Source organism: Sminthopsis crassicaudata, chromosome 5 (assembly GCF_048593235.1).
Source record: "Sminthopsis crassicaudata isolate SCR6 chromosome 5, ASM4859323v1, whole genome shotgun sequence".
Lineage (NCBI taxonomy): Eukaryota > Metazoa > Chordata > Mammalia > Dasyuromorphia > Dasyuridae > Sminthopsis > Sminthopsis crassicaudata.
Genome location: NC_133621.1, coordinates 285,693,214 through 285,720,604, shown reverse-complemented (window position 1 = coordinate 285,720,604; position 27,391 = coordinate 285,693,214). Strand labels below are relative to the sequence as shown.

Genomic DNA, 27,391 nt, shown 5'->3' with positions numbered 1-27,391 from the left:
GTCCTTCTTACTCTGATACTGAAGAGAAAAATAAAGAAAGGGATGCCAACAGAATCAGAGGATTTGATGGAGCTTATGTAGAAACTGGGGTCATCTCCGTAGAGCAATGGAGCAAAGTCTGGATTGGAAAGCTGGCCAAAGTAGGTTTGATTCCAACCATTGTGAGGAAAGTGGCAGGGTCATTGGTAGAGGAATTAAAGGAATCTGGCAGACCAAATTTCTATCTGTGAAATGATTAGAATACAAAACAGAGCAGGCTATTAGAAACTACAACATGTAATGCAGTGAAGCAGGACCAATGGGATTGAAATGAAAAGAAATCACGTATGGGCCTGAGTTATCAAGAAAGAGCTTCAGAGAAAGCCACTTTTGACCTGGGCCTTAGGGGATGGATAGGTTTAAAAGAGTTAGAGAGGAGTAGCAGAGGGCAACATGGACAAAAGGTGCAAGGTGAGAAATGAGCATAATCATGGCAGATGGACAGTGAAGATCACGCACAATTCCTTTGCTTGGCAAGGACAGAATTCCAGAACTGGGAGAATTTTCAGAAGGCATTACTTCCAAGCTCCCATCCAATGCTACATCACATAACTAGCCCTGGAGTTAGGAGGTACTGAACTCAAACCTGCCTCAGACTTGGCTGTGAGACCTTGGACAAATCTTTTTAATTTCTCTCAAGCTCGGTTACCTCTTGGGGATAACTATCTACCTCTGGGTTGTTGTACAGACGAAGAAAAATAACATGGCTTGTAAAATACTTTATGAACTTAAAACATTATATCAATGATAGCTGTTATCATGGCCATGGAATTCTAGGACAGCTAGGTGGCACGGTGAGTAGGGTGCTGGGCCTGAATCAGGAAGAGCTGAATTCAAACTCAGCCACAGATACTCATTAGTTGTGTTATTCTGAGCAAATCACTTAACTCCGTTTACCTCAGTTTTCTCATCTGGAAAATGAACTAGAGAAAGAAATGGCAAACTACTCCAGTATCTTTACCAAGAAAACCCCAACTGGGATCACAAAGTATTGGACACGACTGAAAAATGACTAAAAACAACAACATTCTAGCGACTGAAAGCAACATTCTAATTTATGGAGTTCTTTATAGGACCCAATTTTAGAATCCACTAAAATACCTATCCTTCTTACCTATGAATTTGATAAATACTCCATCTATGACTTCATATAAGTCATTATTTCACATGTTGAATAGAAAAGAGAGCTGGGGTACTGAGCTATGTACACTTCTCTTTACACTGACATCACTTAAACAGTTAAGTCACTTAATCACTACTCTTTGAGAAATCACTGCTCTTTAGTCAACCAATTGAGCTACTGTGCCCAGCCAACATCTCGCCATCTTATTCATGAGTATAGCATAAAAAAACTTTGCCAAATGGCTTGTTGAAATCCAGGGACACAGTACTTAGAGCATTTCTTTGATGTATCAGTCTAATAATCCCATCTAAAAAGAATGAGATGTTTTTCTGGTATGACTTGTCCTTATTGAACTCCTCTTGGGTTAAGTGGTTTCCCATCCTATTTCAAGTGCTCAGAAAATATCCTTTGCATCTCTCTTAGTCTAGAATTTTCCCAAGAATCCAAGGCAAGTTCACTTTCTAGGTTAACAGCAAATAGCCATTTAAAATTCAAACATTTTTCCATTTTCGATTCTGAGACATCTCTCCAGCTTGCCATAGATTTTCAATTAGTGCCAATGGCTGCTCGACATTTACATTCACAAATTTTTTCAATAAATTCCACTACAGCAGATACTAAGACCGATTTGAAATTTATTCTTCCCTGCCAACATATTTGCACAGATTTCTATACATAATTGGCACTTAATAAATGCTAACCTACAAAAAATTGTAATCACTTAATATTTATTACCTTGTTTCTTGCCTCCCCTATCAAGATATTTTTAAAATAATTTATGATTCATATAATATCACTTACATGTTAGTAATATTATGAAATAATGATAATATATTAATACTGACATTAATATATCAATAATATAATCCTATTGTAATATAAATAATAATTATACTATTCATCATATATCACATTTATATAATATAAATAATAAATATTATGTTATTATCTATATATCACATTTTTCCTTATTGATATAATATTCATATTATATATGTTCATATATAATAAGACTTATAATTTTCCCAGGTTTGTGTTATCAGGAAATTTAACAAAGATACATTTCTATCTATTCCTTTGGATCATATAAGATCACAGATTTAGAATTGGAAGGGACCTTAGATTTTATCTAGTCTAACCCCTTCATTTTTACAAATCAGTAAACTGAGACCCAAAGAGATGATGTCATCCAATGTCATACAGACAGCAAATATCAGAGACAGAATTTGAACTCAGGTCTTCTGACACTTGATTCAATTCTCTTCCATTTCTTACTTTGAACAAAAGAACTTCAGTGAATCTGGATTCAAATTCAGACTTTGTCCCATCACTAGCTTGTGTTTCTCCTCTGGAAATTGAAGGGCACAGACTAGGTGACTTCTAAGATTTCTTCCTAGTTCTAAATGCTATGGAATGTCAGTTCCCCAGCCACATTGCACAGGGTGAGAGCTGGGCTCCTTTCCCAGAATCCCCCCTCCATCTTGGCTCCCCTCTCAAGAAAGAGCCAAACTTATCTGGGGGAGTTACCTCTGGGGGCCTGGGATTCCGCCCTCAGTCTTACTTCAAAACTGATGTCCATGAAGACAACTCACCAGTTGACCTCTGGGAATTAAGGACTACCAGAAAGGGTTGCTCTTTCTGAAAAGCAGAGGCAGATGGAGGATTGTGTGACCGCCAGATCTTATAAAACACAATGGACTCCACGTGTTGGTTGTTGCTAAAATTCTTTCAGGCAAATGTCATTTGGGAAATCTGTTAAAAGATGTGATATTTACCACGATAACGATTTACAAAATGACTAGTGTACAGTGATATAAAAGGAAAGAACCGCCTTAGCAACAACAATAACAACAAATCTTACATAATTATAATGCTGGCATTACAGGCAATTAAATGACTTACAGAGCCCAAAGTCAGGAAACCTCTGACAGTTTTTGCAGAGAAGGAAATTACAATAATAATAACAATAATAATAATAATAATAACCAAAAAAGTTGTATTTCTAACATTAGAGACAACTAGTAATCCACACAGTGCTGGGCTTGAGTTCAAATCCAGCCCCTGAAACTTACTAGCTAGGATACTAGACTAGGAAAGTCATTTATCCCTGTTTGCCTCAATGACCTCATCTGTAAAATGGGGATAATAATAGCATCTACCTCCCAGGGTTGTCATGAGGATCAAATGAGATAATTGTAAAACACTTAACACAGTGCCTAACACACAGTAGACACTTAATAAATGTTCTACAGCCATTTTTTTTTTAGCAACTCAATATTGAATTACTTCTTTCTCAGCATATGCTGAACATTTTTTGCAACAAAAGAGAATTCTACCCAGGTAATAAAAGAAAAAGCTACAAAAGCAATATCAAGTTGATCCATAATTTAATTGTGCCCTGGATATGTTAGCACCTCAATCAAGCATGGCCACCAGCTGCTTCTGTTTGGAAGGTGTGAGCTGTCTGCAGCCAATTCATCAATGGTCCCCAGGAAGAAGTAGCATCAGCTATTTTGTGATCAGGGTGCCAGGTTAATTTCCTTCCTTTTCCAAAAATCAATGTTCAGTTGTCTGCAGAGGATATTTTGATCACCCAAAAAGCTGAAAGCCAATGCACCAGGGGAAGGAAAAAAAGCAGGGAGATAAATACTCAGCTGAAAAATAATCTTTCATTTAGGATCTATATTCTCCAAGGATCTCATGGCATTTCAGGGACCAAAAGTCCAGTCAAAAACTCCACTAGTTTGGGGGAAGAGAAAAGTCCCAACACTAATGCTGTAGTCCGTGCTCCTCCAGAGTCCAGGGACCAGAGTTCAGATCCACTATTGCTTACACCAGTGTGACCTGCAGCAAAGCACATAACTCCTCTGGGTCTCAGTTCCTTCATCTATAAAAAGAGAGGGTCAGGATAGAACTACATTGCCTTTAAAGGTCCCTTCTAGAACTAGGACCCCGTAACCTGACCCGCTGGGTTTCGGTTTACTCATCTGTAAAATGAGATGAAAAATGGTTTCTGAGGCCCCTTCCAAGGTTATCTAGTTTATATGTGGCTCAGTCTCACAATAGTGATTTATTACTCTGGGAAAGTCATATCATATATTCTGAGTCTCCAACTGATTTGTAAAGTAAAGGATTTAGGTACAGTATTAGATGTGAAACGTGCTTCCTGAGGTCTGAATGTGGTCCACTACTGACACCTGAACTTGGGCAGCTAGGTAGTACCTTCTAGCCTGACCAGGAAGACCTGAGTTCAAATGCAGTCTCTGACCCTTCCTATCTGTGTGACCTTGGGTAAATCACTTAGCTGCCTCCGTTTCCTCATTTGTAAAATATTTTGGAGAAAGAAATGGTAAGCCATTCATTATCAAATTTTGTGACCCTAGGCAAGTCACTTAACCTTGTCTGCCTCAGTTTCCTCATCTGCAAATGAGCTAGAGAGGGAAATGGCAAATCACTCCAGTATCTTTGCTAAGAAAATCCCAAGTGGAGTCAGACATGATTGCACACCATCATCATCAACAACAACACACCCTGTTCCCTAAGGCCCCTTCCAGCTTCAAATTTTATGACTCTGAATTCAGAGTATTCCCATATGCCAAGTCAGGGCTGCTCTATTCTTTATCCAAAGTAGTGAACGGACTGGTTTTCTTCAGCCTTTCTCCCATTTCCTTAGAGCTCAATCAAATGACCCCTTCTATGTGAGGTCCTTCAGGATACTCCCAGTTTAGGAAAGCTCCCGCGCCCATTTTACTTTGCCTGTTTTTTGCACCCATGTGTTCCCAATTATGTCCCCCAATAGAATGTATATCCCTAGAGCACACGAGCTGTTTGGAGTTTTATATCTATTGTACAACAAAGAGCCCAGCTCAGAGTCCAGAAAATCTGATATGTGCTGGTTGTGTGTCCCTAGGAAAATCAGGGCTATTTAAAGTTTTTGTTCACTGTCCAATTCTTTGTGACCTCATATGGGATTTTCTTGGCAAAAATACTGGAGTAGTTTGCCATTTCTTTCTCCAACTCATTTTACAGTTAAGAAAACTGAGGCAGACAGGGGTAAGTGATTTATTTGCCCAGGATCACACAGCTAGTAAATATCTGAGGTTGAACTTGATCTCAGATAGATGAGTCTTCCTGACTTCAGGCCAAGTGCTTCATCCACTACACCACACACAGGTTTTAAGTTCCTACATGTATTTCTTTCTGGGGAAGTTCCTTCACTTATAAAATTACAGATCTAGTCACTATTATTTAGCAACTGCCTGGCACTTAATAAATGCTTATTGAAAAAAATAAACAAGTTTTGCCTCAGGCTACAAGACACTGATGAAGACTTTCTATCAGAATTAAACCTTTAGGCGCCCAAAGTAGAAAGAGAATAATATTATAAAGCAGATACATAACCTTAAAAAAAAATGTAAACCTCTGAAGAAAATTCAAACTTAAACAATTGAACTTACCACCTTTCCTGATAAGCCAGCTCCTTCTGCTTCCCCTTCCCTTTCTGCTGTGCCCAGCTGTAAAACCTTATTATCTATCTCCTTCCCCTCCTCTCTCCTTCCCAGGTCACATCCAGGCAACAAGTCCCACCTGAATGAGTGACTCCTGACCTTTCAGAAAGCTTGAATTCTGTGTGTTCTGGAGCTCAGGTGGAGAGGACAAGAGTTTCACTTGGAGAGGATCAGTCCTGGGCTACTGAGTGAAACCATCTTATAGAAACCTTTGGCCTGGGAAGGGAAAGGACATCATTCATTGTGAAAAGTATATGCCATTGGAAATTGAGGGAATGAATGCCCATCAATTAAGGAATGGCTGAACAAGTTGTAGTATATAATTGCAATGGAATACTATTGTTATAAGAAATGATGATCAGGATGATTTAAGAAAAAAAAAAAAAAACAGGAAAGACTTTTATGAAACTGATACAAAGTGAAGTGAGCAAACCCAGGAGAATGTTGTACATAATACAGCAATATTGTACAATAATGAACTGTGAATGCCGTTGCTATTCTCAGCAATACAATAATCCAAGACAATTCCAAAGGATTTATGATGAGAAATGCTATCCATCTCCAAAGAAAGAACTGATGGAGTTTGAATGCAGATTGAAGTCTACTTTTTTAACTATTATTTTTGAGTTCTTAGTCTGCATTTTATTTTGCAACATGGCTAATATGAAAATGTTTTGCATGACTGCACAATGTATAATCTATATCAAAATGCTTGCCTTCTCAAGGAGGGGGAAGGGGAGGGATCAAGGGAGGGAGAGAATTTGGAACTCAAAGTTTTAAAAAACGAATGTTAAAAATTGTTGTTTATATGTAATTGAGAAGAAATACAATAAAAATTAAATATTAAGTTAAAAAAATTAAGTCTCTGGAGTTCCCTAAGAGGAAAACAAACAAACAAAAAGATTCTACCATGTGGTTACTGTTCTACTTGTGCCCTGAGTTAGGACTGAGAGAACTGGCAACAGTCAGAAGGCAGGATACAAATTATATGACCAGGAAAGTCATATAACATCTCTAATCCACTTCAATAAAATGATGGGTTGTCCTACATGAACTCCAAAGTCTTTGCCCTTTGTGATAATTTAAGCCTCTAAATCAAATCAGGGCTGAATTACTGAGTGGTTTCTCTGGTACTCGTCACCTCTTCAAGGACAAGTCAGTCTTCCGGAAATGAAGGACCTGCTGCTATCTCCTTGTGTGACCTTGGTCAAGCCCTTTAAACTCTCTGAATCTCAGTTTCTTCAAATGGAAATTGGTGAGGATTGATGGAGTCAGAAAGAGGACCCAAGTTTGAATCCTACATCCGACATAAAATAGCTGTGTTATCTCTGGCAGCCTGTTTTCAACCTCTGTTAAATTAGGATGCTAAATACTTGCTCTGTTCTGCCTCAATGCTAGATAAGCATGTTCTGTTATTGTGTTCTTCAGTGCCTAGCACAGTGCTCTGAACATAGTGCTGAATAAATGGTTACCGATGAGTAAATGGATGAGCCATCTGTTAAGTGACTTTTTCCTGTTAAAGCAGGAAGAGGAAAGGGTTGTTGAGCTTCTCCATAGCAAATCTATCACAGTTAATATTTAGCATGTTTAATACATTTCCTAAATCAAACCGAACTGCCCTGAGCAGCTTCTAGCAAGGTTGTAGAAGAAAGAATACAAATAGAGGTCAAAGATCCATAAGATTTAAAGGTAGCAAGGATGTTTTGAGATCATTTAATCCAAGCCTCTCGCTTTATAGATGTGAAAACTGAGGTTGAAGGAGGCTGAATGGACTTCCCAAAATTATGACCACGATAGGAGGGAAGGAGGAAGAATTCATAAGCTTTATCAGATTTGTCTAGACCAAGAGAGAGAGGGAAAAGGGAGACAGAGACAGAGAGACAGAAGGAGGGGGGAAGGAAGGGATGGAGAGAGAGACAAAGAGACAAAGACAGAGAGAAGGGAAAGATGGAAGGAAGGAGGGAGGGAAGGAAGGAGGGAAGGAGGGAAGGAGAGAGGGAAAGAGGGAAGGAAGGAAGGAAGGAGGGAAGGAAGGAAGAAAGGAAGGAAGGAAGGAAGGAAGGAAGGAGGGAAAAGGAGCAAAGGAAGTAAGGAAGGGAGGGAGGGAGGGAAGGAAGGAAGGAAGGAAAGAAGGAAGGAAGGAAGGAAGGAAGGAAGGAAGGAAGGAAGGAAGGAAGGAAGGAAGGAAGGAAGGAAGGAAGGAAGGAAGGAAGGAAGGAAGGAAGGAAGGAAGGAAAGAGGGAAAGAGGGAAAGAGGGAGCGAATGAGGGAGGAAGGGAAGGAGGGAGGGAAAGAGGGAAGGAAGGAAGGAGGAAAAGAGGGAGGGAGGGAAGGAGGGAAGGAGGGAGGAACAAAGGGAGGAAGGGAGGGAGGGAGGAAGGAAAGGAGGAGGAAGGAAGGGAGGGAGAAGAAAGGAGGAAGGGAGGGAGGAAGGAAGGGAGGAAGGAGGGGATGGAATAAGATAAAGAGATGATTGAGGAGGCAGGGTATAGATGTGTCCATCTGGTGTGCAAACTCACTGGAGTTTACATTCCCATGGTATTAGATTAGCAATTCCTAACCTGAGGTTGTGATTTTTTTTTGATATTTTAATAATGATATTTCAATGTTTCCTTTGTCATCCTATGCGTTTTGCTTTATCCATCTGAAATCATTATTCTGAGAAGAAATCCATAAATTTTATCAGATTTGCTTAGACCAAGGGTGGGGAACCTTTTTTCTGCCAAGGGCCATTTAGATACTTTATAACAACATTCCCTGGCTGTACAAAATTTTCAACCTACAAAAGCAGTGGGAGGTTGTAGTACCTAGCTCTCAGCTCACCATCACCTGCAGTGATTATGCAACTGATTTCATGGGCTTGAGGTTCCCCAACCCCTTTTTAAATGATCAACAATCACTATCCACTTTTTTCCATGAATAGTATTAAATCAAACTCTTTTGAGTGCTTGTGAATCTCATTCAGATTGCGTGGGATTCTGGACCATTTTGCACAGGGTCTGAAACAGTAATTTCATTGAATTAGGAAACTCACAGTATGGAAACTCCCTCTACCAACACAAAATGGCAACTTGAATTTTAACTTATTATTCCAGAGAGTTGCTTGAACTCTGAGACTTACTTATGGTCACATGATCATGTACCAGGTCTCTGGTGAAGAAGAAATCTTGTGGGGACACAAAGGCAATCCACAGAACAGGAATTCTGCTCTAGAAAGCAGAATCGCTAAATTTAAGTGGAAGCTGAAAAATAGCAGCTTAGAGTAAGAATCAGCTTTCCCAACAATTACAGCTGCCTCAGAAGGCTTGGGGGAAAGGGAGGACAGGTTCCCATTTAACTAGATGGATGAGAACTCCATAGGTATTGAGGGGATTTTTGTTCGTGTGCAGATTGCATAAGCTGACTCCACCTTTTGAGATCTGAAAAAAAAGGCCAGGAGGTCCTCTCTAGCTATAGGGAATCTCTCTTCCATTTGGACTTGCAGAAGGTATGTCTAGGAGGCAGCTGAGTATCCAGTGAGTAGAACCTGGAATCAGGAAGACCCGAGTTTAAATAACTGAGCAAATAACCAGTTTGCCTCAATTTCCTTATCTGTATAATGATAAGAATAGCACCCACCGCCTAAGGAATAAATAATGTAATATATAAACTGTTTATAGAAAATATATAGAAACTTATAAAACTTATAGAAAACTTCCAAGCGTTATATAAATGCTCATTTTTACTATTCTAAGACAATTGGGATACCTTTATTTCTCTATTTTAACAGTAAGAGCATTTTGTTCTTGTTGATTTTAGTCATTTTTCAGTCATGATCAACTCTTTGTGATCCCATTTGGGGTTTTCTTAATAAAAATAATAGCATGATTTGCCATTTACTTTTTTCAGCTCATTTTATAGATGAGTAAACTGAAGCAAACAGGGTGAAGTGATTTGCCCAGGATTACTGGCTATTAAGTGTCTGAGGGCCCATTTGAACAAAGCCAGCATTCTAGGCTCCATGGCGCCACCCAGCTGCCTTCATGAGCTGAAGTATTTTCCATTGTTGAGTTTGTAGAAGAATTGATCCACGAAGATGCTTTGTTAGGAATTTTAAAGCTGCATGCTTTTGACTAAGTTAAAAGCTTTTTTAAAATTATCAAACAATTCTCCATATCTTCCTATCAACTGTTTTTGTGAAAGAATGAATGAATCAAAAAAATGTAATTAATGTTCCAAACATTTTGCTAATTGCTGGAGATACAAATACAAAAAGCAAGAGAGTCACTGTCCCTAAAATGTTTACGTTCCTATATGTGAAGACTATACCACATATAGGGAATTGGTTATAACATAGTATAATAATATATTACATAATTACACAATTATTATTATTATAGAATATCATAATGTATTATAATATATTACTTATAATATAGAATATTATAATCATGTATTATTTACAGAATATTATATCATTTATGGAATATTATGATAATGTATTACTTATGATATAGAATATTATAATAATGTATTACTTAGAGAGCATTATAATAATATATTACTTATAATATAGAATATTAGAAAGTATTACTCTAGAATACTATAATAACATATTACTTATAATATAGAATATTATAACAATGTATTACTTAGAGAGCATTATAATAATATATTACTTATAATATGGAATATTATAAAGTATTACTCTAGAATACTATAATAACATATTACTTATAATATAGAATATTATAATAATGTATTACTTAGAGAGCATTATAATAACATATTACTTATAGAATATTAGAAAGTACTACTCTAGAATACTATAATTATATATTACTTATAATATAGAATATTATAATAATGTATTACTTAGAGCGTATTATAATAATATATTACTTATAGAATATTAGAAAGTATTACTCTAGAATACTATAACATATTACTTATAATATAGAATATTATAATAATGTATACTAATAACATACAGTCCGCTGTGTGCCTGGTGCTGTGCTAAGCACTAATTGGAGTCTCACAACTCTGGGAAATAGGTGCCATTATTATCTCATTTCACAATAGAGGACTCTGACATAGGAGAATGTTAAGTAGTTTATCCTAGGTCACACAGTTAATAAGTGTCTGAGGCTGGATTTGAACTCGAGCTTCCTGACTCCAGATCCAGATCTACCTCACTGGTGGTTTTGAAATGGGAACTCACAGGGAAGGTGAATGTAGCCATAGAGCAATTGAGATTCTCCTTCTAGGAATGGCAGTGTTGAGCTGATTATTATTCCCAGAGAAAACAGGGAAAGCAGACACGGGAAGAGGAAGGGAATTCGGGCAGTGACCTGATGTCCCAATAGCCGGAGAGCAGCAGCCCACCTGAGTGAGTCCAGTTAGGGAGAACTCTCTATGGACCCCACAGCAAGGGCTGGAGGTAAAAAGGGATTTCATGAAGATATCCAGGGAGTGTCTAGCATTTGCTGCAGAAAAGTTTTTACAACTTTCCTATTCCCTTCTTTCATTGTGACCTCCTAGAGGTTGGAGACTTTTTTTTTTTTACTTACTTTGTATCCCCAGTATCTAGCACAGAAGCAGCAGTGGATGGTCCAATTCCTGGAGTCAGGAAGACCCAAATTCAAATATGGCCTCAAGACACCTAGCTGTGTGATTCCAGACATTTCACCCTTTTTGCCTCAGTTTCCTCATGTGTAACATGGGAATAATAGCACCTATCTCCCAAGGTTAATATGAAGATCAAATTATTTTTACAATAATAATTGTAAGCACTTAGCATGGCACCTGGTACACAGTAAAGCCTATAATAATTGCTGGTTATTTGATCAAAAATAATTTTTGAGTGTAGCAAGTTCCATTGTCATCAAAGATGAAAAATATGTTCTAAAAAATGCATAGACAAATTTGTTCCATCCTTTATCACACTCCTTCCACCTTCATTTTCAGATACTCTTGGAATGATTTAGCACAGTGCCTGGCATACAATAAGCACTTAATAGTTGCTTATCAGCTTGCTTAACTAAATATCACACTAAGCTTACTATAGACTCTTTTTTTCCCTTAGTACATATTATGTTATGAAGTGATCTTGCTTATAACCTTCTACTATTCTCCTCTATGAGATTTTGCAAATGAGTTGATATCCTAAATTCATTTTGCTCTCAGGGGCCAATTATTGTCACTTGGCAAGGAGACAAAGTGTTGGCTGAGTTGGTTTCTGAGTCCTTTGGGCCTCCCTGTTGTATTTACTTGCTTTATATCAATTAAACATCTGAAGAAAATGGTAACTATCAATGTCAATGTCTTCCTTTACCCATTTCTCATTTCTCAGCATCACCAAAGCATCTGAGTGTCAGGCTGGAAATATGATCATTGTATTCCTTGTATTTTCCATCTAGCATCCTTTATGAAGACATGACGGTATCATAGTATCCTAAAGAAAGATGCATGGTCAGTATGAGGCTATAACCCATTACCATGATGACTGACAAGTGGAACTCAAGGACATCCTAGTTATATATGCACAATCCTCTTTTTCCAGCCTTCGTTGATAGTTGACATTTTTCTAGTTTAAAGTAAAAAGAAAATCTTTTTTAAATGGCTATTTTCTGCTGTGAATGACTTAGGCGTTCTCAGCAACACAATGACCCAAGACAATTCTGAAGGACTTATGATGAAGGGTACTGTCCATCTCCAGCGGAAAAAGTGGTGGAGTCTAAATGCAGATTGAAGATACTTTTTCTTTATTTTTTTTTATTTTGAGGTTTGGGTTTTTTTTCATAGAATGGAAATGTATGTTATATAACTACACATGTGTATCTATGTCAAACTTCTTGCCACAGAAGCAAGGGAGGGAAAATTTTTGAGGGAAAAATGTTGATTGTTTTTACATGTAATTGGAGGAATACAATATTAAATAAAATTAATTTTTAAAAATAAATAAAAATGGATATTTTCAAGATCAGTTATGAGCACAAAGGAGGGGAGACTAGTGGATGAGAATAAAAGATAATAGATGAATAGCCAGGGACTACACTGGCTTTTATGAACTATTAAAAGCTGAAGAAAGGCTCTAGAAGACCAAGAAGGGTTTCTCTGTAGAGGGCTTATGGAAATAAATGAAGAATAGCCCAGGATAAGAGGGGCATGAACAGACAGTGATCTGAAGAGTGGACAGAGTACTGAGTGACACATGAGAAGATCACAATTTCTTTTGAAATGAATCAAAACTCCCAACTTTGTCGAGCCCAGGGGTCTACTCTCAGTTTGCAAGGAGTTCCGAGTGCTTCCAGTGTACCTGTTGGGCTCCAGTTGGATCAGCTAGCTGAAACCAACAGACTCAAGTTCAAGTATGAAATGAATGTTCTCTGTATTGATAAATTCTAGCCCGGGGTGATCTCAAATTACAAAGGCAGAATTTTTATTCACTTCTGTCAGATAAGCAATATTCCCAGTTCTGGAGGCCTGACCTCATAAATGAATTTATAACGAACACCCACGATTCATTTTCCTGAAGCGTAAAGAGAGATGAAAATTTCACAAGTCTTGGTCCTCCGACAACACCACTGATCTTGGGAGCAACCACTTCAAAGGTCGGCTCCCCAGAAGGGAGATGCATCAGAAATCCAACTTCTTAAAGCTATGACCTTTTCACGTGACCACAATTCTGCAAACTCAGTCTAAGGCTACTGCAGACAAACAACCCACCAGAGGCACATCTTCCTAATTTGGGAGTTTTAATAACTGTATAATCCATTGGGGCTCCTTAGGGGAGAAAGGGTGACAAGTCATGAATCTATTCTAATGACTTATCTTCAGAGAATTGAATTAGAAACAAATCATTTTCTCCTTCTCTCGAACGGTAAATGAATTAGAATAGATGCTCATACTTGCTGACTTGAATGCTCCAGGGATATGTTTATAAGAACAAAGTTTGGTAGCAAGTTCTAAAAACTGAATAATGAGTAAAATAGATAGTATATATATATATATATATATATATATATATATATATATATATATATATATTTATTTATTTATATTTATATTAGATAGATACTATCTATTTTTTTTCAACCAGCCTGAACACAGCCCAGACTGATGACATTTTGGACAAAGATCTGGTCAGTCTGTTTACTTGTAAAAAAGAGAGAGAGAGAGAGAGAGAGAGAGAGAGAGAGAGAGAGAGAGAGACATTTCAAGTAGGATTCCAAAAGTTTATTCATACAAATAACATTTGTAAAATTCGTTTAAAAAATGTATAGCAAAGGGAAAACAAAAGGATTTGTGTACAAACTGGTAGCATTTGATAGACACTTACACAGTAAGAGGTATACAACATGTGGTCAGAGAGAAAACAGCTACAGAATAAGGTGGGATTCCCAATACAAACACCGGAATGATCAGGAGAGATTGCTTCCCAAGGTCCCAGGAGAGCTCCAAAACAAAGCTCTCCTTCCTCTGGATTCACAGCTCAGGACAACATAAGGGGCCAGCCCTTCTGTCATTATATATAATCATGTCATTCTGTGCTCTTTCCTTTATTATCCTATTTTGGAAGCCCTGGAGGAAGAAAGGTGTCTTAATGGGAGAGAAGGCACATAAACAAATAACCCTTAAAGCAAAACTGTACAAACGTGCTTTAAAAGTATTATATTTTAAAAGCAATAAAAAAAAAAAAACAATAAAAATGACGTAGTATAGTGGAGAGGATTCCCAAGCCCAGAGTCAGGAAATCCTGGTTTCAAATCCTGCCTCAGACATTTAGTAGGCTGTGAGACCCTAGGCAAGTCAGCTACATCTCTGTGCCTCTGCTTCCTGCTCTGTAAAATGAGAGGACTGGAATCAATGGCTTCCAAGCTCCTTCCGGCTCTAAATTTATAACTCTACAAACAGGCTGTGCCCAGCTTTGTGTAAGAGAGATGTTTCTGGAAAAGCACATGTGGAAATAATGCTACACATCCAATTTTTACCAGACAAAAGAGAAATGATAATTTACATACAAACTAGTTCCTATTTTAAAGGGAAAGACAACAACAACAATTTCAGATTTTTCATATTTTGGTTTTGACTAAAATGGGATATACCTGAGGGTGCTTTTCTCTCCTCGCCATGAGAAAGAACTTAGCTCATGGAAAACTCCAGAGGGCTTACCCTCTCTGTTCTTCAATGAGCTCTAAAGCTGTCCTGAATTCTGGACATCCATGCTACAAATATGTGCCATGATGGATTTCCTTGGTCACAAGTCCCTCAGCTTAGCACAGACAACAGAGAGCTTGTCAGTTCCACACCCATGGGTGATGTCGGTCACTGTGTCAAGACTCCACTACAGAACTAGTTTCTCATCTGGTTTTAAGACTGGCAAACTGCATTTTAATAATGCAAAAAGCTTGGCATTTTTAATTCACATTGCTAATAAGCCATATTTCTGGAATAATTTGAAGAGGACAAAGGGCTTCTCCCTCAGATATGACAGTGACAGCCCTATTGATCCCCAATTTATAGACTACAAAACTGAGGCTCCAAACAGTAACGGGAGTTGCCCATGGGTGAGAGACAAAACTCCAGCTCTGCTGGTCTCATTTCACAGCTTTCATGGTGAAAGAACTCTGGGCTTGCAGAAAAGAACCTGAGAGTTTGGGTCCTCAATCAGCCACTCATGATCTACGGGACCTTGGGCAGTGTCCCCATCTAGAAGACTGCATGAGAGAGCTCTTTTGTATAAAGATGCTCCCTTCCTGCTTCTTTCCCTCCCTGATTTGGCTGCTCCATTTAGCAGATTTCAAGAGTCCTGATATATTCATGGTCCCCCAATAAGGAACAATCCTCTTAAGCCATTCCTTTAAACATGAGCCAAGTCCTATGGAGTTCTTTGTTAGTTAAAAAAATAATAATAACAGCAGCTTTAAAATCTCACTGAGATGGAAGGAACTTCCAATGACCACCTCGTTCATTTTGGAGATAAAGAAACTTGAGATCCAAAGAGATTAGCAGAGCAGTCACATGCCATTCAGGAAACTTTCCCTTAATAAAGATGGGTTTCCCCTCCCCAAAACTATTTTCCAGTAAAAAGGTATTACCCACCCAAAATAAATGGATTCTAATAAATTTGAGTTCAGACAATGAAGGATTCTGACCAGGATGTAGAGATGAAGGGATCAAGAACTCAGGACATCAATCCTAAATCACATTTCTAGAGTCTGTTGATAGCTGGCCCATACTGGCCTCCTTGGTACCATGGCACTGCCAGGGAAGTAGGGGTGGAAGGAAGTGAAACTATGTGGACTAACAGATTTGGTTTTTCCTCATTCTTCCATAATGACTGCTTTATAAAGGAGCAAGTTTGAAATCTAAAGATTCATTTTACTGACTCAGTCTAAATCAACATTGCAAACACAAGACATTTTTAAAGCAGTTTTTTTGGGGGGATAGCCCAGACCTGTGATTTTGCTGGTAAAGGCCCCTGGTATGAAAACTCCCTTCAGTATACCGCCACTTCCAGCTGTTTGAGACACTGATAGGTTAATGACTTTCCCCTGCACGGTAGAAGCAGGAAGTGACTCCATGTCTTCCTGACCCCAAAGCCAATTGGGTCTCCCGCCACTACAGTACACTGCTTCTCATAAAGCACATTTATGGGATACAAATCATGATAACTTAAAAGACAGCCTCCTCTTAAATGCCTTCCCCCACAACAGGAAGGGAGGGAGGTAAGAGTTGGTGAGTGAAGGCACCTCCCTAGACTGACCCTCCAAATCTGAAAGGCATTTCTCCTACTTCCCAAATATCTATTTTTTACTGAGTCTCATTAATTATGTCAACCAATTTGAATATATCTGAAAATAGAATTATATCAACAGGGTAACAAGCTACATAAATTTCCTTTTGCATCTGAAAGTACAAACTGTTAACAATAATAATGATTATGGAAAACAAGATTAAAGGTGTGCTCATTTGGGGAAAAATCTACATAAACATTATTCATCTGACAACAAGCACTTGTAATGAACTCAATACTGCCAAATGATTCACAGTTTAGTATCCTTGACAAACAGAGTCTGATTGGGACATCCCCACCCCCCCATTCCACCTAGCCACAAGCAGTCACAGATGCTTTACTTACACTGGGCAGAGCAATATCATTCTAAAGCTTGGAGTACATATAAAATTCCAAGATTATCAACAGTCACATATGTTTTGAAACTAGGAGACACATGTATGGTCTTGAGGTTGGTTCCATTTGTGTAGAAGGTCTGTAAGGATTCACCGGTGTGCACGTTCCACCACTATCAAAAGACAAAAAAAATTCTCAGATGCAGTTAATGGCCTCCACAATGAATGACAAAACCAGAGAATCTAAGAGCTAGAAGGGACATTAGCAGCCACCATGTTCAACCCATAATTACAATAAAGAGAGTTGTGTCCCTCCTAGCTGCCATCCATGCCTTCACTGCCCTTCCACTCCCAAGCCCACTTAAACCCAACACAACTGCAGGTGGCAGGGCCCTCACGGGGAGAGGCATCCCAAGGGCAATGTGGGGTAGGGAAGACCTGGGTTCAAATCTTGATTCTGGCATTTGATCTTGTATAAAATGACAAACTTGCGCCTCAACCTCCTCCGCTGCAAAGTAAGACTATTCCCATTACACATGACGGCAACTTCACTGGGTTGTGAGTTCAGTCAGACCACATAGAAAGCATTCCGTAATGTTAAAGGGCTACCTAAAGGTCAGCTATTATCAATTTATTATGTTAGGATGAGTTTCTAATGGAGCTGGTCCAGAGATATTTGCTATGCTCTTATCATTCTTATAGAGTTCATGCTCTTTAAACTCTTAGCCAAGTGAATAAAATAACTGCTTGCTGTAACTTCATTTGCCAGTCAGCCTCCCCCAGTACCATGGTGACTGCTACACAAATCAATCTGTCACCAAACATAAATTAAGTGCCTACTATGTGCCAGACTTTGTGCTAAACACTAGTGTTACAAAGACAAGAGATACTTCCTGCTCTCCTGGAGGTTAGAGACTGACAAGGGAGACCTGAAAACAACTATGACAGAGACAGGGTATGTGGCAGGCAGTAAAGGAAGAAGCAGCCTGAAGGAAGCCGGGGTTTCTAGAAAGGAGAACAAGGAGGCTCTCCAGCCATGATGGCATGGTCTGTGGGGATAATCAGCAAGGGCAGTTTGGCTGGATGCTACAGCATGGGCAATTCTGAAGAGGCAGACGAGTAAGGCTGTGAAGAGGTTTTAAGGCCAAAAAGGCTAAGGGGCCTAAAAGGTTACTAAGTAGGAGGGTGATGATGATGATGAAGATGATGATGATGAGGTCAAACCTATATTTTGGGCAGATCAAGTTTGGCAGCTGAATAAAGGAAGGATTTGAGGAAAGAGAGGCAGGAGAACAGAAAGAGAAATAAGAGAAAAGGAAAAGGAGGGAGGGAATGGGAGTGACAGAATACTTAAAGAATCCTAGAGAATCGACTAAAAATTATTTAAAATAATTAACAGCTTTAGCAAAGTTGCAGGATGTAAAATAAATCCACACAAATCAGCAACATTTCTATATATTACACAGCCAAAAGCAAGAGATAGAAAGAGAAATTCCATTCAAAACAGCTGTAGACAGGAGGATTCTGGGGAGACGGCAGACTAGGTTGGTAAATTTCAAGCTCTCCAGATTTCCCCTACAAACAGAACAAATCTGCGCCTCAGGGTGAACACAGCACAGGCTGGTGAAAAATCAAGAGGACTTGGGGCAGAACAGTAAAGCTATAAATCAGATATAAACAATTGGGAAAATATTAATTGTTCAAAGGTAGGCCAAGAGTGAAGGAAGGTAGCCTAGCAATACCAGCTCTCAAATTATATTATAAAATGGTAATCATCCAGAAAATCTGGTACTGGCTAAGAAACTGAGTGATAGATTAATAGAACTGATTAGGTATACAATATATAGCAGTAAATGACCACAGCAATCTACTATTTGATAAACCCAAACATCTAAGATCTTGGGAAAGGAACTCACTATGACAAAAACTTCTGAAAAAACTGTAACAGTTTGAGAAATTAGGTATAAACTATCATCTACACCATATACCAAGAGAAGGTCAAAATAGGAACATGCTTTAGACATAAAAAGTAATACCGTAAGCAAATTAGGGAAGCATGGAAATTTTTACCTATTAGATCTACGAATAAGGGAAGAATGACCAAACAAGAACTAGAGAACATTAGAGAATGTAAAATGGATAGTTTTGATTATATTAAATTTAAAAGGGTAACAAAGCTAATACAGAGAAGGAAAGCAGGAAACTGGGGGGAGGGAATTTTACAGCAAGGTTCTCTGATAAAAGTTTCATTTCTCAAATATAGAAAACTCAAGCAAATTTATAAGAATATGAGTCATTCCCCAATTGATAGCCAAAGAATATGAATAGTAAGTTTTCAAAAGGAGAAATCAAAATATACAGAAAAAAAATCCTCTAAGCCACTGCTCATCAAAGTGAGTAAAACCAGGAGAGCATGTATACAGCCACAAGATATGATGATCAATTCTGATGGATGTGGCTCTTTTCAATAATGAGATGCTTCAGGTCATTTCCAATGAAGAGAGTCATCTGCACCCAGAGAGAGGAATATGGGTACTGAGTGTGGATCACAACATAGCATTTTCATTTTTTGTTGTTGTTTTCTTTTTGATCTGATTTTCCTTGTACAGCATGATAGTTCATGGAAATGTGCAGAGAAGAATTGCACATGTTTAACATATATTCAATTACTTTCTGTATAAGGCAGGGGGCCAGGGAAGGAAGGGGGGAAAAAACTGAAAGACAAGGTTTTGCAAAGGTGAATGTTGAAAATTATCTATGCATGTTTTGAAAATAAAATGCTATAATTTAAAAGAAAGAAAGAAAAGAAGGAAATCACTGCTCATTAGAGAAATGCAAACAAAAACAATTCTTGAGATACTACCCCATACCGGTGAGATTGGCTAATATGACAGAAAAGGAAGATGACAAAAGTTGGAGGGAAAGTGGAAAAATTGGGATATTAATGCACTGTCGGAATAGTTGTGAACCAATCCAACCATTCTGGAGAGCTATCTGTAACTTTGATGAAAGAGATATAAAATTATGCATATCCTTTGATCCAGCAATATCACTACTAAGACTGTATCTTAAAGAATAAAAAAGGAAAGATATATATATATATATATATATATATATATATATATATATATATATATATATATATATATATATATATAAAATTATGGTGGCAAAGAACTGGAAATTGTAAGGATACTAACATGACTGTGATAGAATATTGTTGGGTTCTAAGCAATGATTAATAGGTCATTTTTAGAAAAACCCAAGAATACTTATATTAACTCATGTAGAGTGAAGTGAGCAGAATGAGAATAATACATATACACAGTAACGGCAATATTGTACAATGATTAGTTATGAATGACTTAGCTATTCTCAGCAATAAATGATCCAAAACAATTCCAAAGAAGTCATGATAAAAAATGCTATCTTCCTCCAGAGAAAAAATTGATGGAGTATGAATGCAGATCAAAGCATACCTTTTTTACTTTATTTTTCTTGACTTGTTTGGTTTTTTTTTTATTTTTTATATGTACATACTAAATATGGATATGTGTTTTGCATCATGGCACATGTATGATCTGTATCAAATTGCTTGTTTTCTCAAGAATGGGGGAAGGCAGGGAGGGTAAGAGAAAATTTGCAACTCAAAATAAAGATGAATATAAAAAAATTTACTATGTTATTGAGAAAAAATAAAATACATTAAGAAAGATAACAATTTTTTAATTCTACCACTGTCACAAGCAGGCTAACTGACCCTGATCAAGTGGCTTTACCTCTGAGGCCCCAAGCTACTCTCTGAGACTTACAGCTGCAGTAAGGGTAAGGGATTGATCAATTTGGAATCTACATGCTGGTAACATAAAAGGTATTTTAAAAATGAGTTTTTCCAAAGCTGCACTTTCCTTCTTGCCGTTATATGTTCACATTCTATAACCCAGCCTGGGCAAACTATAAGCCTTTATTTCTTTAATGCTATCGTTAGCAACAACTTGGGGAGTTCAGGATTCTCGGCTCCCAGACACCTCCTTTATCTTCCTGACATTCCATTTCAAAGCCTCCATGCTAAGGAGTAAACAGGCTCCGAAGGCCTATGTTCTCGGACAGCAGAGAAGCGGTTTCTTTTCCTTTTAATTTGCACCATCACTTTTGGATAAATTCCTGAGGCTGTGTAAATGCAGCCAGCACCTCATCATCACAGTGGCTGTTTCACTTTAAAAGGCCAGCAGAGAAGAACTACCCAGGGATGGTCAAACAGCTCAGGTCTAAGCTCCCAGGTGAGCAGAAGCTCTGGGTCCATAGGTGGCCACTGTGCTCCCAGCCTGAACAAAATCCTGAGGCACAAGAACCTGGGCCTAGACAGTCAGATCACTACCATTTTACAGAAGCTTTGTTTCTGATGTGCCCACACAGCAAGGGGGCTTGCACATACTGACAGTACTTGCTTTGTTTTAGGGTTCTGACCTCCACTGCATTGCCGTAAACCAGGGGAATTCTGGCAGAGGGGTGGGGGACAGCATTCTTGTGACACTGTGCCAAGAAGCCCCCACCAGAAAGTGTCTCCATACATTGGAGACAGGGGACAAACCTGGGATGCTTCCTCCTCACCTCCACCTCTTAGAGTCCCTTGGCTTTTCATTCAAAGCTCAGTCCCAGCACCACTTCTGACATGAGGCCTTTCTTGATCTCATTTAACCAAAATTTTCTTTGTATAGGTTCTGCACATGTCTAGAAATGTACAAATTATTGCTGCAGACTCCCATCTCCCTGATAGCAGGCACTGTTCTGTGCTTAGCTGCCAGCTCCGTTATGTGGCCCACAGCAGGCACTTAATAAATGCTTAGTGACTGATTACTTCCCATGTGACCTTAATCCCTATCACTCTCATCCTCTGTGAAGCCTTGTTAAGGTCCAAGACACCAAGCAGAGACACCCTAGCCCAAGCACCCAAATGGCCCACAGGACTGAAACCTCCTAGCCTCTTTCTTCTTCTTTCACTATGCCTGATGTCATCATGCAGGCCCACTGGGAGAGCTGTGTGTGTGTGTGTGTGTGTGTGTGTGTGTGTGTGTGTGTGTGTGTGTGTGTGTGTGTACACTCGTGCACATGTGTCAGAGTATCAGAAGGCTCCCGCCAACCATCCCCAAGCCCAATTCCCCTTGGTCTGATCCCAGTCATCAGGCAGGCCACATCACCCTCCCTAAGCCATACTGTGTATGCAGAAAAGTTCATTTACTTGGTTTCTGTTAAATTCAGAACAAACACTTAATGCTTATTATATTCAATTCAAATTCTAAAAAAGTCTCTAAATGAATGTGCTCCCATACCAAGGTGGCCCTAGTTTTGTAATCTCCCTAACTATTTCTCTGCCATGCCTGAGGTGTCACTGAGGCAGGGAGCTCCCGGGGAGCACTGAGAGGCTCAGCGGCTGCCCAGTGTCATAATACTGGTACAGGAAAGCTTCACTAACCCCTGTCCTAGCAGCCCACCTCAGAGGATCACTGTGGGGCCCAGTGTGACAAACTGGCCCCTTCTGGGCCCGGCTCCCGGATCCCACATGCTTAGCATGTACTCACCTTCAGATAGGCCCCTGCAGACACCAGCATTTTGCTATCAGGAGAAAAGCAGAGGTCAGTCACCCAGCCCACGAAGGCCGTCTCTCCTTTCTCCACAGTCACAGGGACACAGGAATGAAGCCGCTGACCAGTGGATACGTTCCATATCTACACATGGGAAAGAGCAGCAGCAGCTGTTGAGACAACTAATTCAGAGCTTGAAACCCCTTCTCCCTCCGTGGACCTCCCACCCTGGTGACAGATATCCCATCATGGAATTTTCCAAATCACAGCACCAGGGACACAGAAAAGAAAGTTGACAGGACTCAACTTTTCCTGAACAAGACATGAAGGCACAACACAAACATATTTTGAAGAGGACCTCAGAGACATAGAGACATTCTGACAGACACCCTGTGGAAAATACACACAGAAATGTGCACAGACTATGTGCATGTAGTACATAACCACCAAGTATCTGTGTTACATACACTTGCATGTAGACACACTATCTCCCTGTGATTTCTGGTGCAGACAACTTTCTCCCACAGACACACTTCAGTGTGAGAGCTGCCTAGAGCCTGGAAGGCCTGGGACTCACCAGGACCACACGCAGGTGTGGGACTCAAACCCAGGCTTGTGCCATGCTTCAGCTGAAGCCCTTCCATATATGAATCCTGCACTCTACATCCAAGTCTTTACTGACAAGCGCTACTAAAGAAAAGCCCAGAGGGACAAAGACTTTCTTGGGCATTGACCATGAGCCAGAACTGACTAAACACTCAGGACAGCAAGAGAAGAGCAAGGTGGCCTTGGACCTTGACGAGTGAGGCAACACAGATAGGAGGGTTCATTTACAGGCAGATGGAAAGGCTACCAGGTCTTAGGGGACAGTGGCAAGACAGATGGCGATGCCAGGGAAGCCAGAGGGCACAGCATCCAAGGCACAGGAAGACTGGCAAAGAGACTGGACTGAAAAAGAAGGTCAGTTCTAGTCATGTGGCAGAAATAAGGAATACAGATGGCCTGCCCCATGCTGCACCGGTCCCCATGGTCTGTCTCATTCAGGGTTGGGCAACTGGGTTTTTAACACTGGGTCTATGTTATTCATGCTCAAAGTCCCACAGCCACCACTGGGACCCAACCCCACTGCTAACCCACTCAGCATGGAACCTTGGACCTGCTCCATATCTGAGCAGGGCTGGCTGACTCCTCCTCCAGCAGCCTGGTAGCTGCTTAACCACCACCAGCCTCCCCCTCCCCAGAAGCAGGTCTGGAGGCCACCACTTAGTCACATAATAATATTAAAAGTCTCTTTCACTTTTCACACTGATTTAGGGGTGGACAAGGACACGAGTTACCAAACTTAAAAAGGTATTAGTGGGTCAAGCATGCTCTTCAATGTGGTCTTGGCTCCCCTGAAGAAGCGCTTTCACATAAACAAACTGGGTTTTAGCCCAGTCCAGAAGGCCCTTAGTTCCTCAGTAAGATTGGTTTGAGAGACACATGCATTTCTTGAACCACAGAGAAGCAAGAGCTATCTAGCTGCAAACACACCTATCAATTCTTAAACCTTGCAGGCTCAACATCTGAAATGCCCATCTCTTCTCCACCAATTAACAAGATGAGCATACAAGCAGCCCATGCAGGGGACAAACAATACCCTGCCCTACATGCCTGTTTTATGGTCAAAGTGTTCAGAAAGATTTAGGGCTTTCTTTTTCTATAAAAAAATCATCATTTGCCATTTGATAAGAAGACAAAGGAACATTTTTAAAAACCATTTCTGTCAATACAAACTGAGTCCAGTCATCTTGAGAGTGAGGTTGACTCTCTAAGCTCCCACCACCATGGCCTGAAGACAGAAAGCAACAACTAATGATGGGGTCTGCCCCTCACCCCCTGCCAAGGGAAGGAAAAGCTTGACTCCTGATGGCAAATGGATCATTCTCTGACATGAGGTGAGATCGTGAAAACAGTGTGCATAGGGATGAAATCAGCCAGCTGAAAAGCTTGGGGAAGGTCATAAGAGCGCTGACCCCTGAGGCAACAGGCAGGAAAGGCAGGAGGAACGTGGCCCCAAGAGCCATACCCGGATTTCTCCATTGTCATCTCCCGTGGCCAGGAGGGCACTATCCCCAGAGAAGACGGAGCACCGAACACAGCCTTCATGACCCCTTAGCTCATGGAGAGGGGAATGGCTCTCAAAGCTCCAAATCTAAAGGGAAAAAAAGTTAGTTAAGAAAGTAGATAATCTTCTATAAGCAGCAGAAGAACTATTTAGAGTATCCCCAAATTGCATGACTAGTTTTAGAGATGCATCAGAATAATGACTGACAAAAAGAAAATAATCAAAACAGGCAGTATTTGAGACCTCAGGACATATGTACTTTGACCCCAGCACATACACACACACAAAAAAAAAAAAAAAAAAAAAAACCATGCTTTTATCTATCTGTACAGGAAGTCCTTCCACCATAGAAAATCCTAATCCAGCTATGACTTAGTATAGAATTCCTAAAAAGTAGCATGAAGCTCAGAGAGGTTAAAAGCCTCTCCTCAGTGGTGAGATCTGAATTCAGGTCTTTCTGACTCCACATCTAGCACTTGAACAACTTGCTGCTTAAGACCAAATCACCCATACAAGTCCAATTCACCCAAATACCTTTGCAGTCTTGTCAGCAGAGGTAGATGCAAACTTGGTGGCGTCGGGAGAAATATCACAAGACAAAACAGTACCTTGGTGGCAAACAAAGTCCTTCTCTACTTTGCCAGTAAGGATATTCCAAACCTTTGAGAAAAAAAGAGGAGGAAGAGGAGAAGGAAATGTAACAAGAATGCTGTGAATCTGCGAGCCCACTCAGGAACAGAAGAGATCAATTTTGGCCACAACCCAGAAGCTGTGATTTTTCTCAAACAGTTAATCTAAAGAGCTAGAAGCCCATGGGTCTGACCAAATCCCTGTTTGCACTTTCTCACTGCTGGGAGGGCTCTAAAGAACTAAAGGAAGAAGGAAAGGATGCCAAAAGACATGTGGCTCCCCAACGCCACAAACATTCCAGTCCCCGACTTAATGAGGTTTCTAAAAAATAATCCAGGGGACAGCCAGTATGACAACAGTTATCATGGTCACTCAGGGTTCCAGTTACCTTTACTGTGCCATCAAATGACCAGGTCAGGAGCCGAGAATTCTGCAGGAGCCTGAAGTCCTTCACGGGCTCTTGGTGAGCTTTAAGAAATACAAATTCCTCTGAATGCCAGTTCCACACCTGCATGACAAAGAATAAAGTCATCTCTCAGGAAGCCAACTCAGATGGACATATCTTTGTGCTGAGATGGAAATACTGACCATTCTAGCTTTAAACCAACAGTTACTGAAACTTACCTCAGCCTTCTGAGATCTAAGCATTGAGCCCAGATCAATTTTCCTTCCTTTCAATGACTCCTCATTATGTAGCTTTTCCAAAATCTCAGACAGGCAATTTCTCAGAAACCTTGTACAAGAGTTTTATTCTAAGGATCCACACACTCTAGGAACATTCCCTCACTTTAAAAGATCTTGAGCAGGGGAAAGCAGGGGAGTGCAGCTTTAACTTCTAAGAGAGAAGCATCAGAATAACTGCAGGGCTTCATCCTGGCTGGGAGACCTTGAACTTCAGCTGGTTATAAAACTTCACCTTCTAACAGAAAAGCCAGGCAAACAGCTGCCTGACAAAAATTCATCTGCTTCGTTCCTATCTGTGGTCTGGTTCTACTCATTTCAAAGACATCTATAAAAGAAAGGTAAGTGTGTGCTTACTTCAGGGCTCAAATATGAACACACGCAGGGCTACCAACCTCCAATTTTCCAAATGCAAAATTTTCCTATTTTGTTCTTCTGATAGATTTCCCCCACAACCAAAAAAAAGAGCTCATTTATAGTGGGGATGGGGAGAGGCAAAATTTAGGCTTTTTTTTAAGATTCTAAGAAGTTGAAGTTAAACAAGGAAGCCAAAATATTTTTGAAAATATTAAAGCTCCAATTTTGGACCCCAAATTTTTCATTAAAATGAGTCTTTTCAAAGTTGTAAGGATCTTATACCCCAAATATGGTCATTTTCTTCTTCAAAGAAATAATGATAGCATCTCACTTTGCTGTTTGAGTCATCCTTCAGTTGTTTCTGACCCTTCATGACCTCAGTGGGGGTTCTCTTGGCAAAGATAATGGTCTTTTTCCTGAGCAAGGCAGGAGGCAGGGCAAAGCAGCTGGCCAGGCTCACCTAGTTAGGAAGTGTCTGAGGCCAGATCTGGATTCCAAAGGGTGAGTCTTCCTGACTCTAGGCTCTCTGTAACCCCCAGCGGCCCTTCTCCCTTTACAGAGTACTTAAAGGCCTTGCTGTGAGGCTACAGTACAAGTACAGACAGGAACACTTTTTCCATTGTATAAAAGAGAAAACTGAGGCTCGAAGATGTTTTGTGGCCACCACAATCACAGAGTGAATTAGATACTGCTTCTGTATTCAAACCCAAGACCCCTGCCTCTTTCTGCTGCACTCTGCTGCCTCAGGATGGCATTAGGACCTGACCTGTTGTTTCATTCCCAGGTGAGGAAATTCCCTCCATCAATTCAGGTCAACTCCCTCTCCACAATTCAGTCTTAGAGCAAGGGGGTCTTCACTTGGAGTTTCAATAATGATATTTCACTATAATTGGTCTCCATTGAAATCCTACGTGTTTTATCTTCGGCACCTAAAGCACACAGGATTTTGTGAAGAGGTCCATAGAATCACCGGATGATGACCAGAGGGCCCAGGAGACCCACTGCATAGTGCAGAGCCCTGGTCTCCAAGGCATCCAGAGCAGTGAAAGAGGCCCTAGGCAGCCTGGAGCTGCTCAAATCCAGGACTTGAGTTAAATCCTACCTGGTGACTCCAGATAAGTCACTTCACTTCCCTCTCAGCCTCCATTTCCTTATCTGCAAAATGGGGTCAATAACAGCCTCCCAAATAAGATAACAAGTGTGAAAAGCCTTGCAAAGTATTATATACACAGGAGCTATTCTTACTGGCCAG

The 27,391-nt window shown here is 39.9% G+C and overlaps 2 protein-coding genes across 6 annotated transcripts in view; one reads left to right on the top strand and one right to left on the bottom strand.

Moving 5' to 3' along the window:
- ANKS1B (ankyrin repeat and sterile alpha motif domain containing 1B) overlaps nt 1-13,608 on the top strand; it is a 1,348,742-nt gene extending 1,335,134 nt beyond the window's left edge. For 2 of the 3 annotated variants that reach the window (XM_074267169.1, XM_074267161.1), the window contains exon 27: nt 5,725-6,102. In XM_074267169.1, coding sequence (XP_074123270.1) covers nt 5,725-5,753 — 29 coding nt within the window. In that variant the 3' untranslated portion in view covers nt 5,754-6,102. Of the gene's footprint in view, nt 1-5,724; nt 6,103-12,068 lie in introns of those variants that run through there. The other variant, XM_074267164.1, reaches the window with a different exon arrangement.
- A 264-nt stretch (nt 13,609-13,872) lies between these two features.
- APAF1 (apoptotic peptidase activating factor 1) overlaps nt 13,873-27,391 on the bottom strand; it is a 77,945-nt gene continuing 64,426 nt past the window's right edge. For 2 of the 3 annotated variants that reach the window (XM_074267177.1, XM_074267175.1), the window contains 5 exons: nt 25,490-25,609; nt 25,006-25,131; nt 24,433-24,558; nt 22,362-22,508; nt 13,873-16,955 (listed from right to left, as the gene is read on the bottom strand). In XM_074267177.1, coding sequence (XP_074123278.1) covers nt 16,809-16,955; nt 22,362-22,508; nt 24,433-24,558; nt 25,006-25,131; nt 25,490-25,609 — 666 coding nt within the window. In that variant the 3' untranslated portion in view covers nt 13,873-16,808. The remainder of the gene's footprint in view (nt 16,956-22,361; nt 22,509-24,432; nt 24,559-25,005; nt 25,132-25,489; nt 25,610-27,391) is intronic. The other variant, XM_074267176.1, reaches the window with a different exon arrangement.